General features: G+C 40.7%; 1 protein-coding gene across 1 annotated transcript in view; it reads left to right on the top strand.

Moving 5' to 3' along the window:
- Positions 1-15,191, top strand: part of adamts16 (ADAM metallopeptidase with thrombospondin type 1 motif, 16) — a 48,395-nt gene that overhangs the window by 25,652 nt on the left and 7,552 nt on the right. Inside the window, exons 11-18 of the mRNA XM_080500344.1 lie at positions 1,553-1,648; positions 4,541-4,689; positions 5,536-5,708; positions 5,844-5,974; positions 6,332-6,455; positions 6,575-6,819; positions 6,907-7,048; positions 8,129-8,255. Of these exons, the coding sequence (XP_080356470.1) occupies positions 1,553-1,648; positions 4,541-4,689; positions 5,536-5,708; positions 5,844-5,974; positions 6,332-6,455; positions 6,575-6,819; positions 6,907-7,048; positions 8,129-8,255 (1,187 nt within the window). The remainder of the gene's footprint in view (positions 1-1,552; positions 1,649-4,540; positions 4,690-5,535; positions 5,709-5,843; positions 5,975-6,331; positions 6,456-6,574; positions 6,820-6,906; positions 7,049-8,128; positions 8,256-15,191) is intronic.

Raw genomic sequence — 15,191 nt, 5'->3', positions numbered from 1 at the left:
AGCAGATGTAAAACGTTAGAATGGCAGTAAAACATGAAACATTTTTCTAAAGACCTCCACAACATTGCACAGAATTTTCATTATTTGAAAGTAAACACATATCTCACGTGTTAATTTTGTCTCTTCTTTTAAGCCTCATGTCATCCTTATGTGGCTAATGACATCATCTGGCATTGTTAGTTCTTTAGAGCAATGTTGCATCTTCTAATTAATAAAATAATAACACTGAAAGCAGTAACATCCTATATAGTTTTTGCGTCAACATCACAGGTGAATTAAAACTGATAACTATTTCTTTCCAATAAACGTGTTTTGTGACGTCAGTTCCAGTATTAGCTAGATTTACACTCATGGTATCAGTATAAGATATCTACATTTTAACATCTGAACATGCATGTTTTTGTCAGCGTTATAGCGTGTGTTTGTGCACCTGGCTGTTACAAGGTGCACATTACCCAGAACTCCCTTCGCACTCATCATACTGCCTTTCCAGGCACTTGTTACTCATAAGAAACAGTCTCAGTGGTGCAGTTCTTTGCGTAATGAATTCATATTTTATGAAACTTTTTTGGCAGGGAATGTCAAGATAAGGTTCCGCTCGAGGAGACAAATGATACTCTCCATGGTGCGTGCAGTTAGATAGAAATAGGTTACCCTCGGAAAATAACGTGTGTCTGAGGCTTTCTTTTTTTCTCCTTGCTGAGTTTTTATACCAAAGTTCTGTCACACTGTCCATCATATTTCTCCATCTTTTTATTGGTGAACCCCTCTCCGTATTTTTTTCTTTGGATAAAAAAGCCTGAGTAAGCAAAACAGCTCCACAAATAGGCTTTGGGACGGATTCCATGATGGCTTTTGGCAGCAGCGGACTGAGGCCGAGGTGCCTGTCAGCATCTGCACTGAGTTGTCAAAATCTGATATAATCATTTAGACAATAACAGAATGGACATGTTAGAAAGTAGCAGGATATGTTTTTCAGACAAAGGGAGTTGGAAAGTGCCCGGAGCTTCCACATGAATCTTTTAGAACCACTGCTGAGAGGCATAACCATTACATCATACTAAGAAGGGAATCGTGGCCAGTTAATGCAGTGTCCTCATCTTTAAGTCCTGTGTGTGTTTTAAGTTGTTCTAACATGACAATGTATTGAGTGTTCGACAAAGACAATGATTGCAGTGTTTGGTCAACAGAAATAATTTATGTGGAGTAATTGAAATAGACCTCGCGTGTTTTCTCTTCTTTCTAACATGTTGCTATCCCAGCTACTGAAGCATAAATATTTTCAAGATGCAAGGTTGTTGAACACACACAGCCTGCCAGAAGACAATTATTCAGCCAGTTCCGCTCCTGCCAGAATCCATCAACAAATTTTATTAGCTCTTCTCTCATGAGGCAAAATAACAATGTCATCATTAATTAGGCTTCTTCCAAATTTCGGTTTTGTCTACAGCTGTTTGTAGGAAGATCTTCATCATCACATTTCAGCAATTTGAAGCAAATAAACATGTTTGCGGCCGTTTAAATCACACTTTGCCTTTGTCGAATGTTCCAGGATATCTGCAAGGCTCTGTGGTGCCACCGTGTTGGGAGGAAGTGTGAGACCAAATTCATGCCAGCTGCAGAAGGCTCTGCCTGTGGCCCTGATATGGTGACTTAGCATGAGTTTTTATTTCTTTGTGTATGTGTGTGTGTCTATGCTTGTGTGTGTGCAGCCCTTTTTTTTTCTCCCCATTTGTGTGCGCTTGCATGAGGTAAAGGGGCGTTGGTAGTACACTCTGAACCTTTTCAAACTCAAAATTACCATCACATGAGTGGCATGGGAACCGTTGACTTCTCTTTTGCTGTTTTCATTCATGCCCTTTGGGGCAATTCCAGTGGTCGCCCCCAAAAGATGTTTACAACGGCAAACATCATGCAGCCAGATACCTCCTTCTCCACGATGTCATCAATCATGTTTTTGAGAAAACTGCATCTTCTGTTCACTCTTTATCACACCATCTGTAAGATGAGAGGCCGACAATTGATACGCCTTGGAGGAAACTGTTTTGTCAAACCAGGGAAACATGTTTTTCACTGTTTCTTTTTCATCTTCTCCATGGCAACATCTCACCACAGTAATTAAAAGCACCAAATGAGAGCTCCTCAAAAAAAAAAAAAAAAAACCTCTTTGCAGTTTTGGTGAAATAAATCCCCCTCCCACTCAACTCACACAAGAACATTAAAAGTGACACTTCCCTAAATCTTCAATCCACACAAATTCACTGAGGAGTGCGAGGCCAATAAAATGAGGGAATTCAATTTAACAGAAAGTTTTCCCGCATCATTTGCCCCCAAAATGTTTTGTGAGTGTGCTGCTTAACATTATAAGTTGTGGAATATCTGGGAGAGTTGTAAAACTGGTAAAAAAAAAAAAACAATTGAGACAAAGAGAATCAGAAATGTAGAGTAAACAAGCTAAATGAATGTTCAGCCGTTTATATATTGGTATTATATGGTGCTAATATTTCATCTGACCCTGGCGACTTAGAAGGCTTGAGCAGAGTATCACAGTACTTCTTTTAATGGCATCTTGTTTTTTTCATAAGAGTGTTTCTATGTCCCGGCACATGCTACTAAATTCTCTTGTCAGCTAAGTGAAGAATTTGGAGCAGCTTTGCCGTGTTTTAGGTTTGAGTTCATTCGAGTGTAGTGTGATTAAAATGTCTTATTTTAATCGAGGGAACACACTCCCCTTCCATTATTTGACCCCAGGGAACAGCTGCAATTGGTTTGTTGCTGATGTAGCAGAAATGTGCCACTGGTGTTGAGGCCAAAAAGAAAATTCTGCTCTTTATTTATTCAGGGGGGTTTTTCTTTCTCCTTTCAAGATGAACCCCCCCCCCCAAGGCTCACTCCCTCTCTTTACCTCAATCCCCTCTCATCCCCTCATGAGCGTATGCTGCTTCGCTATATATTGAACCTGATGATTTAAGCTCACCTTTTTTTCCTCCGCAGTACAATTAGCTGAACTCAAACAATAACATAGGAATCCGTGGCACTCAGCCGCAGGGGGAAACTAACAGGAAATCAGCTGAGTTCTAGTTCTTAGTCAGACAGCATGAGGTGTGTGTGTGTGTGTGTGTGTGTGTGTGTGTGTGTGTGTGTGTGTGTGTGTGTGTGTGTGTGTGTGTGTGTGTGTGTGTGTGTGTGTGTGTGTGTGTGTGTGTGTGTGTGTGTGTGTGTAGTGGCACCCCTGACATGTGAAAATCAAGAAAGATAACCTGAATTCAATAAATTCATGGGGTGGTTTGTTTTTTTTAAATATGTTATATTGCTTTTCTGTCCTAATTTTGGTGAAGTGGTGCAGTGTGCAGCCGTGTCGCCTCACAGCAAGAATTGTCCTGGTTTGAACCTGCAGGTTGATGGGGCTTTCTGTGATTTTTTTTGTGTGGAGTTTGCATGTTCTAATTGAGTCTGCAAATGTGCATTCCAGGTCCAAACACAACCGTGTTGTCCTCATTGGTACAAATAAATATCATATGTGTTTGTCAGTATCTGTGTTAGAATATACTCCAGTCTTTTGCGTATTTAACTCAAATATTGATAGTGTGTTTCCATGTGTATTTCACTCTTTGATCAATTGTGCTTAATGTACAGCACATAAGCTTTCATCAATTAACTGCTGTGCAAAGACCACTTTGCTCACCTGAGTGCAGACCCTTCCACACGCCCTGCAGAGGTGTCATCATATCTGCAGGGAGTATCGTGCATGCTCTCTGCATACTTCAGGACACTAGTGACCAGTCTAAGAAGGAAACGGTCCTTCTCAGATGGTGAGAACATGGTCCTTTTTTGAAACATCCCTATTAAAACTTGTTCCATATTTAGGTAGAATCCAGTTAGAAACACAAAGAAATCACAAGAGACTGATACTCCACCCATATATTTGATTTGCACTGGAATAAAGACAAATTATCTCAGTCCTTTGGCAGACATTCATTCTTTTGTTTCATTTTTTTTTTTTATTCATCTTGCATATTTTTTTTTTTTTTTTAGGAAAGAAATATTACTATGTCAATTTGGGAATTTTTGGCAAATGTTTTTCCAACCTGTTTTTTGTTTTTGTAGCTTTTGTTAGGGAAAAAAGTAATGTCAGAAGAAAACACAAATTAAATGAAAAAAGGATGTGGATATGAAACAATAATAAATAATACGTGTACAGTTTTGTTTTTTTGTTGCAAAATAAATTTTTTGTCAGGCATGAGACCATTTTTCCACTTTGAGTTGTGTTTGGCCTCGCTCTCTTAATTCTAGCTGATGACAGTTTGAAGGTGAAAATACATCCAAAATGAACCACAAATGGCATTTCACTGATAGATCATAAATATGTAACCAAGACTTGACTGCAGCCTTTTTGACAGTTGTATCATAAAGACCACCTGTATGATCAGTCATGAAAAAAAAGGCTCAGTCAAATGGAAACTGTACATCACATTACGTTTTGTTTTTACTGCCTGTCTTCTCTTTTCTGTACTTATTCATGCTCTTTCTTTCACTTTAGTGGTGCCGCAGAGGCCAGTGTGTGAAACAGGGGGACGAGGGCCCGAGGCCTCAGCATGGCCACTGGTCGGAGTGGTCATCATGGGCCGCCTGCTCGCGGAGTTGCGAGAGTGGAGTCACGTATCGAGAGAGGCAATGCAACAACCCCAGGTAAAGTAGTGGAAAAAGCACTCTGTAGGTTTTACCATTGTATCAAGCAGCTGTTCTCCAGTGCAGATATGATCTGTGGTGTTTATGATCCACTTGAATTAGGGCTTGGAGTATATTAAGATGTGATTAAAATAGTGAAGATCCCTCACATCATCCGTCACTTCATCACTTATCTGCTCACTTAGTCACATACTCATCAGTCGCTCACAATTATTTGCACCGTCAGTCAGTCGGGGGGCCCGAATGCCAGGACCCCTCTCTTTATCGTGTCATACCAAGATCTTGACAAGGAGTGGGCTAAATTGGACAGAGAGTGATGAGGAAAATGAATGAGCGAGCTGAGGATAGACAGTGGTGAAGGGCTGGGAGGATAAAGACAAGCAAAGGGAGAGTGGCAGGAAAGAGAAGGGGGAGGGAGAGATGATAGAGAGGGAATTGAAAAAGTAAAAGATGAAGTGTGGGGATAAGAGGAGAGCAAACTCAAGAGTGAGAGATCTGATTGGAGGTGTAATTGTCCCATGGAAAGCTTTTTTTTGGGGTCGGGGGGGGGGTGTTCAGAACATAGCCTGAGGACATACACCTGTGATTGGAGAAGCCTTCACAAAGGCATGCTTACACGTGACACATACAGAGAAGCACACACGCATTAAACTTGAGTAGACAATGACACTCAGTGTTCTTGGTAATGAAGCATAGTTTGTATTTGCTCTCAAAAAGTGTGTGTTTTCTCAGTTGGGGTGAAATGAGCAATGTCAGTAACATGTCTTTGTTTCTTCTCACTGTGCACACGCAAACAAAAAGTAACATAAACTAAACTTTTTAATCTGTGTGCATCCACCTCTGCAGACCTGCATATGGAGGAAAATTCTGTGAGGGTTCATCAAGGTCATATAAGCTTTGTAATACTGGGGATTGTCCCCCCAATGCTGTCGACTACAGAGCGCAACAGTGTGCTGAACATAACAGCAAACAGTTCAGAGGGTGGTACTACACCTGGAGGCCATACACACGAGTGGATGGTGAGACAATCTTCTCACGTCATTTCCATAATTCCACAGTGAATTTCAAATTGCAAAGTTTTAAATTTAAACAAAATCCAACTACATATAGGACATATGATCACTGTGAGCTGCGTTTACTTTCCTTTCTACCAGATCAAGATGTATGCAAGCTGTACTGCTTTGCTGAAGGTTATGATTTCTTCTTCGCTCTGGCCAGCAAAGTCAAGGACGGGACACTCTGCTCCCAGGACAGCTTAAATGTCTGCATTGACGGACTGTGTGAGGTAATGTGACATGCTGAGCAGCAAGAAAGAAACATGACTTGACTCAATATTCATTTCACAGTGCTTGCTTGATGTTTTCATTTTGTTCCATAACATGGTTGAGGTTTTTCAAGATGAGCAATAAATCCCGAGGAAGGAATACAGAAGAACTGAACATCAACTGATGCCATCTCTTTTTGTCCCCTAATGTCTTTAATCATCATGAAGCATAACATGCTGACCTGTCACCACTTATGGAATATTTGTTGGCTATTTTCATCTGTTGTCATGTCATGTATGCAATACTGTTATGTACTGTTGCACTTTATGTACATCTTTCAGGATTCCATCAAGAGTAATGATGTACTTCTTCCACAGAGAGTGGGCTGTGACCGTGTTTTGGGCTCCACGGCTGTGCCTGATGCTTGTGGGGTGTGTCAAGGAGACAACTCTACCTGCAAGATCCACAAGGGACAGTATACAAAGCAGCATTATACAAACCGTAGGTCATCATTGTTAGAGGGTTCATTTTATTGGTTTGGAATATTCCATTTGAAAAAAATCTAAAAACTATAGATGTCTTTGTAACATTTTTTTTTAAATTGTTGTCCTTGTTCTCAGAGTATTATGGGGTGGTAACCATCCCAGCAGGAGCTCGGAGTATCCGTGTGACCGAACTAAATACATCCAGTTCTTACCTGGCTGTCAGGGACACACAGAGGCGCTACCTCCTAAACGGCCAATGGACAGTGGACTGGCCAGGCCGACACCCAATGGCTGGAACCATTTTTGAGTACAAGAGGCCTTATAATAGACCAGAGAGTCTCATCTCGGCTGGACCCACAAATGAGACACTTATCATTGAGGTAACCCATTTAGCTTAACTTGTCTACTTTCTGTTTTTGCATATATTGTTGACACAATTTCTTGAGAACATTCTTTCCCCCCCTTAGATATTATTGCAAGGCTGGAATCCAGGTGTGCGTTGGGAATATACTCTGAAGAAAACTGATGAGAAGCCGGTGAAGAATCACATCAGACACAATTACACGTGGGCCATAATACGCACCCAGTGCTCAGCAACTTGTGCAGGAGGTAAGTATCAAATTACTGAAGACAAAAAAAACATGACGTATAAATAAAATACAAATTATTCTTTTCTATGATGAGAAAAAAACTTTGTGCATGCCTTTTTCGAAACCTAGAACTTTAAAACGTGATAAAAGTCAACTGTGTTGATGAAAGAAAGTCAGATAATCTTTAATCTTAATATGTGTGAGACCGTAGATGAATGGGACAGTTCATAGATCAATAGACCAGCATCTGAAGTGCAGTCTGGCCCCTCCGACCTATAATAAGGCTTTGAGATACAGGTTAAATGGAGAGCACAGCATTCCCATCATTACTGAGGGGACATTAAAGGCTCTCGTTTGGAACTTGTGGGACCTCTTCTTGTTCTTCCGGAGACCTGCTATTACACACATACATGTCTGAGACCAGTGGCCTTTGTCCCACCAAGAACTGCGCTTTTAAGCATCTCACTACGCACACGCAAAGATGGCCGTGCTGGACAGATAATTTGAAACCAGAGGTTAAAGGACACAGTGAGGTTATATGTATGTGTTCCTTCATACACACGTGTCTTTTGTCAGTGCTTCAATCCACATGAGTTCATCTGCAGATGTGTCCTTACTTAGCCTCAAGTGTGAACAAAGCCACCAGTGTACAAGTCCTATTGATTGACCCTGCAGGTTAAAGTTCCCCAGCCTGGTCTGCGGTCTAACCTAAGCACCTCCACCTCTTTGTGACCTGATTGCAGCTTGTAACAGGGTGGGGGTCATTTGCTATATTAAAGAGTGTGACTGACTAAGTGACCTGTAAGAGTTGGGATGTGCAGACTGACCTTGCTTTAGGCTCAATAACATGCAGAGAGATCTGTTACGTAGAAATTCAGGTTTCACAAAAAGTTAAATTTCTGCTGACTTCAGTACATTTGATTCCACATTTTATTTAATGCCTTGTCTTTATAACTATTCCAGTCTAAAGGACACTGTCAACTGCTTTTTGTCAAGTTGCTAATGGTAAAATGTACAAAAGTCCTGTGTGTGTCTTTTTTTAAATGTACTGCTATTGTATAGACAATATACTCAACTAACTCATCCATAACTCCTGCAGGACAGATGAACACCAAATCAGCATGCTACAAAGACTTGAGAGTGCAGGTGAATATATCGTACTGCAATCCCAGATCAAGACCAGCAACTGGACTGATGCCCTGCAACACCCAACCATGTCCTGCCAGGTCAGTCGCTCACCAGCTTTACATGCCAATGAGCTTGTCAAGTGATTACATCGTGACCATGGTGTCCAAAAGAAGAATACCCGGGACCCTGGTGGTATGTCTAAACCTGCCCTCAGCCACCAGAACATTCATAGTTCTATTGTTCTTTTATCATAAATATATTGGTGAATCATATTTTCATAAATCAGATCGTCATCATTTTGAATTGACTTTTGGTATGAAGGAAAATGCCTTTAAAATATCTCCTCATCCATTGTCAGTATGGTCAGTACTCAACCTCAGCCTGTTGGCAAAGTAGAGGGACACATTATCGACATAGTGAGATTACTATCACTGCAGAGGTAGAGACAGAGCTGCCAACATGACTGTGCGCTCGTCTTAAAATTAGTTTCACAAATAAGCTTATTCAGCTCAAGCTTCAATAAAGTTGCTGATAATTTGTGGGGTTTCTTAAAGTTTGTGAATAACCCCATAAGTGCATCTCCACTCCGAGAATAACTGGCTCTCGGTCTGGATATCATTAAAGCATTATTTGATTGGTGTAGACATTTCTTCATATTTTCCTGATACATGCTTTGGATGGAAATATTTGGCCCCTTCTTGATTTCGAGGCTTCATGGTACGTCAATTATTCAATTGGAAGAGTGATATAGTGCACTGTCGACTATGTGACAGCCAAAAATGTTGCTGGCTGCAAAAACCTCACATTTAGTGCATGCATGTTTGTGTTTGGCTCTTAGTGAGGCAGATGACCAGCTTCACAACTAAATGCCAAATAGACTGATGTCTAGGTTTTCAAGCTCCGCAAGCACTGAGTGTATTTTTAGTATTATCTTCTCTTTTCTTCTGATAGTCCTTTTGTCGGACTATTTTCTTTCACTTTCTGCCATCCCTCTTTAACATTTCAGATTTAATCTCCCAGAGCTTTGCCCTTTTCACCTTCTTCCCGCTCTCTCCTCAGGACTGCCATGTGTTACTGGTCTGCAGCACCTACACATCTGTTTTGTAATTTCATGACATGCAGTGTCAAAAGAGCCCTTTATGGGCTGAGCCAAGTCTTCCCAACTTCCCACACTATCTCCTCGTAAGAAAGCGAATAAAGGGTGTCAGGCAGCCCTGGCTGTGTATTCTCCCCTCTTTTCCAACCCATTAAAGCACCTGTTCTGTGATGACAACATTTTCCTTTCCTGTAATGAAAAATAACTGAAATATTAGTTAAAACATGTGTGAGACAGAGGCAAGAAAGGGAAGTTCCAGTGGACAATCTGTTTGTGTCTTCACTTAGCTCAGCGGGATACCTCACCAGCTGTCAGGAGTGGTTAGCTTCTGTGTTTGTTTAGCACAGCAGGCCAAGGCCTTGTGAACTTTTTCACGTGCAGCATCACTTTGGGACTGGAGTTCATAATGCAATAGTGAACTTTTCAGCCATGCCATGAGTCATCTGCACCCTCTTTGGCTGCCTAGCACACAAAGCAAAAAGCTTTTCTCTTCATTTATTAAATAGTCATATATGCATATTTGTTTCCATTGCCGTGTGTGCGCCAAACTCTGGAAATCAAAATGGTTAACCTTGATAGAAGACATGACAAATTGACATTTGAGAGGTACTAAACATAATATGTGTGGGTTTGCGATGTTGTTTAATGTCAAAGGTGTCACCTTGAGTGACTCAAATATTTGTGTGTGATACATGGTAATGCCAGCCAGAGCAGAAGAGGGAGCACTGATGATTGTGTGGTTTAAGGGTGTGGCTTGTGGGATCTTGGCTAAGTTTAGCTGGTGTGTTCACTGTCTATATTCCTGTCAGTCAAGGCCAAGACAGAAGATCAAAGATCAGGCTGCATGGTGTGGGCTTGTGGACATCATTGGGAGTGGTTTTGCCTGTTGACAGGCAGGACATGTATGAGCACTTACACAGGGGAAACGTCCCTCCCTTGTCTGCGCTGCTCTGGACAGTGTCATGTAGGGTAAAGCATTGGCCAGAAAACAAGTAAAAGATGGTCGAAGGGAAAAGTGTGGAACATAATGTTTTCTTGATGATGACAATAAAACACTAAATATATGCTATATATAATTATATGTATTTTATACTTTATGAAACATGTGAATTATTGTTTCCAAAATGACACATAGCGTATGTTCAATGTTTACAAGTGATTGTTGGCCACAGAGTTCCTAAATTTTCAGTTCAGACCATACAATTTACTACAACAGCTGCTTCTGAGAAATGACTTCCCATGAGTTTATTAGTTGAAGTAATCATTTCTACGATATCATGCAGACTTGATCTCCTGGGTCTACTCGACTCCTGCAGGAGAAGAAGGTCAACAGAGCAACATGTGGTAAAGAAGATGGATGGTTACACCTCTGCTTTCTACAATTAGATCAGTGTTGTGAGAGGAATTTTGATTTCAGTTGAAAACGGAGAGCAAGAAACGAGGTGATTCGAAAAAGTAATATTTGTGCTTTTTATTGTCCAACATCTGTGTTCATTGGAGGTTCAAGTAGGTGGCATATAGTAATAGGCATTTCATAACGTTTGCCTAATTTCTGACACTTTGGATTAAAATTTTGGAAACCAAACGTAAACCAAATGGTTGACTACCAAGCAGCATTATTGCATTTAAAATGGAAAAATGTTTTGTAAAAGGCTGTTTGGTGCTTTGATTAAAGGATATTTGTAACTGGGAGTATTTACCAGACCTTCCCACTCAACAGCTGAAGCTGGACAGTCACAGAATTTAAGTCAATGCCCATCTTTCAAGGAACAAGAAGTGAATCAATCTGGAGGCTTTTGACAGCTGCTGTTGAGGCGTCAGTTCCTCTGTTGCCTCTATTCTGAGTATTCCCTCAGACACTCTTAGCAATGGTCTGAAATATCAGCCAAATGCTTGCAAATGAAGGGGACACCGCTGACAAGTTGTGCCTTGATTTATGAGCAGTGAGGGGGTTTAGCTGAGACACTGACCTCATCTCAGTCAGTGCTGCTTGTGAATGTCCACAGACACAAAAAAAAAAATCAGCTATAGTGTCTCCAAATGTGACTTTGTCCCTGGCATAACTCTTGTTTTGATGTGGCAAAACCAAGTCATTTAAAATGCTTTAAGAATCTGTGTTACTATTAGATATTAGATGTTCATGCCAGAAACAGGCACAATGATGCCTTGTTACTGGAAAACAGTGTCTCCAGTGTAATCCGTCCTTTTCTGCTTTCAATGATGATGTTTGGTAATTGCTTGGAAAGTAATATAACCCGACAGGCAACATATGAGTGAATGAAATGGAGTGGAATAAAAGAGCATGACCTTTAAATAGAGGTGCAGCTACTGATCTATGTGCTAAAAGGTGTTGTTTTTTTTTAACGTGTGATTATTTGAAGACATTACATCACACAGGCAGTATTTATGTATGATTCTGTTGTTGTTGTTGCCAAATGTAGTGTGACTGACGATCAGCTGCTTATCTGGCGCAAGCAGAGAGACGACAGGGTAAGGCTGGCCAGTCGAGTAACAGGGGTGGTGTCTAATTTCACATAAACCACTTACACTTTCTCACCCTCTAACACCCTTGACAGCTCCACACTCATTGTAAATCATTTGTACAAACAAAGCTGGTCATATAATATCTTCTTCCACTATTGCTTGTATTCTCAGTGCATTTGTTTGGAAACTTTTTTTTGTGCCAAAGTATCAAGTCCTCTCTCTTAATCTGCATTGCATTGGTGGTGTCCAAACACCTGCTGAGCAAAAAAAAAAGCACATTTCAAAAATAAACACTTTCTCAGTGATAGAGTATCCTGTGGGCAACTGCATTATGTAATCCTCTCTGAAATCATGGAATCCCAATTACGTTAGCATTTATCTCAGCCGTTGGAAAGGGGATTTTTCTTCTGCAGAGCTTTTTCACTGCCTGAGTCTTTCCCTTTTGCTCAGTTTGTCTATGTCTCCATTTTGGAGCAGGTATCCTAGGAAAATGCTCAGTGATGACGACAGAACTGCCTCATATAGAACTGCCTCATATCCACTGACATTGAGTAGTAATCATGTCAACAGGAAATAGGTATTTGTACCTATCAAAAGTCCTTACATCAGAGCTTTTGTGAATTCAGACATTTAAAGCAATAAAGAAACATTTATGGATCATTATGTCATGATATATAGCAATATGCTCTACATTATGAAGTCATTTCCACTTTGTGTTCACTGCTATATTTAAATAAAACTCGTGTGTCACCGCCAACTGTGCAAAGTCCCACCCAACATTAAAATGCAAGATTTTACATTAAAGTGGTTGCCACTTTACTCCACATGCAGTTCACGTTATTAATGTTATGATTTCATTTATGTATTTGCTGTTCACAAGAATTGCTTTCTAATACCATGTAAATATTTATATATCTTATTATGTTGAATTTACAACGTCCACCGTTTCACTATACCACAGTGTGACTACGAGCGAAAGCAACAAACAACGGTTTAAAAAATGCAGCAGAAAATGACACAACAACGAAAGAGCCACTATCACTACACCAAACCACGTTCATGTTTTCCCAAAGAGGTGATGTACAATTCGAAAAGCATGGCTTACAGAATAAATGTACTACAAATAATGGTGATCTTTACATTTCCATGCTTTATTTGACAAATTCTTTCAATTTTGGGGTATTGGTTAGACCTTTTTGAAATAACTTTTCAATAGGTGGAACAAGAACACTTTAATGCTGCAATTCAATGCTGCAAAAATTGTGTGTACAAATCAGGAACAATGAAAAGCATGTGTGTATGTTATCGATACTGCATAAAATAGTATGCGACTCTGTTTGTTATGAGGCTCCCTAACATTGTTACAGGTTGATAAATATGCACTCAGTTTACTTGATGAAGGGGAATGTGAAATCTCTAGGGGGCATAGCGAAAGGTACCTTTGAAGGAGAGGTCTGGCTTAATAAAATATAGTAACATTGAAAAGTGAAAGTATTAAAAAAATACTCTGAGTTTTAACCGCTCTTAATTGAAAGATAACAGTGACATGTAACTAAAGATACTTTATGTACGTGAACCAGATTCATGTTTTGTATTGTGTTTCAAGACCAAGCATATAGTGGAAAATATGATTATCCTCCCTCCTATTGGTGAATGGAGTCCAGACAAAGGAGGACATGTGTCCAGTATCAGTTTTGTGTGTGTGTGTGTGTGTGTGTGTGTGTGTGTGTGTGTGTGTGTGTGTGTGTGTGTGTGTGTGTGTGTGTGTGTGTGTGTGTGTGTGTGTGTGTGTGTGTGTGTGTGTGTGTGTGTGTGTGTGTGTGTGTGTGTGTGTGTGTGTGTGTGTGTGTACAGTCAGACCTCAGTGCCAGGATTCATAACCTGGGTGGGTCTAGGCTCTCTCTCTCTCTCTCTCTCTCTCTCTCTCTGTCTCTCTGTCTTTCTCTCGATTTGCCCCCCCCCCACACACACACACACACAGGTGCAGCCAAGGATAGATGTCATTCACTCTCAGTTCTCCATCTCTCGGCATGGATTTGTGGCACTACGGTTGTATGCCGAGCACTCTCCACACTCCCTGTCTGTCTCACTGTCTGTATCTTTTAAAAGTCGTTTATAAATATGTGTAGATCAACTTTCTCACACACTCTCATGTCCACCACCAGGGCTACTGCTCAGCTGACTCATGGTATTCTTCCTGTGTGATATTACTTTCCACTATGTTTTCTTCTCTCTCGCTCTCTCTCTCTCTCTCTCTCTCACCTTCTTCATTCTCTTGCCCACACACACCACACTACTGCACCTATTACACACTAATGGGTTTGTATGTTTACACTGAGTTGAGGAGGTGGTGATAATAGAGGTCGCAAACTAATCCCACAACAGTTTGCACTCGTCTCTTGTGCCTATAGCTCCATTATCTAAAGCCGGAGTTGTTTGCATGCACGTGCATTCGAACAATAAGTTGGTTGCTGTTTGCAACATTAGTATTTTGTTCAATACAACTGATTAAAAGCAATTAGCGTGATATTATTTATAATATAATGATTCCAGGTTGCATCACAGCTCAGATTTCCTATTAAGTGTCCATAAAATAATCGCAATGGTGTTGTCTGATTTAATTCACCTATTCTAATACTTTGACATTTCGTAATATGTTAAAAGGCATCTGAAACGTTGCTGTGGTGTCATGCATTTTCATCAACCCATACAGCAACACATAACTATGGAGTATGAACATGTTTGTAAATATATTTATACACTTCTTTTTCAAAGTTTATGGGCCTCCTCCCATATAGACTGTCAGCTGGGACATAAGCTGCACCGACCAAAACATGCAAGCTCGACGAGACTGACTGACTGTGGTCATCAGGCTGTCTCTTCATATCATACTATTTTGAGGCCATGTAGTTATTTCATTTTGCTGTGTGTGCACCCAGTGAGTTGGACTGGACGCGCATTACATCACGGAAAAAGGTTTCAATGCATGCCCGCATTTAGACCATGATATCATTTTGTCTGTGTGGGCATGCACTGATACAACAAACCACACACCCGCACCCACATGCACACTTGCATGGCGGCAAAGCCGTAAAGACTTGACTCGGGGTTATCTAATACGGCTGGCGTGCTCAAAGACAACGTCGTTCACGCCACAAAGGCTGTCTGCGGGACACAAATCTTTCTGCGCCTGTCCAGTGTGATGTTTACTGATTATTCAACTATGCTTACAGTGACCAAGTCAGGGATCACAAGGTAGTCTCAAACTTGATATAAACGTCGAACAGTGCCAGCAGCCAATACTGCCAGTCCTATTAAGGAATCATAGTGACGCATTGGTTGTATGCGTAAATACCGTTTTGTATTTTTAAAGCCGTCACTTTTGTACTCCACCACATCCGCAGAAAGTGATGAGACGTGACAAAGTGGTGTAAGGTTGTCAAAATAGTTCGTC

This window comes from Blennius ocellaris, assembly GCF_963422515.1.
Source record: "Blennius ocellaris genome assembly, chromosome: 8".
Lineage (NCBI taxonomy): Eukaryota > Metazoa > Chordata > Actinopteri > Blenniiformes > Blenniidae > Blennius > Blennius ocellaris.
The sequence above is the reverse complement of the archived record's forward strand: the minus strand, read 5'-3'. Positions and strand labels throughout refer to the sequence as shown.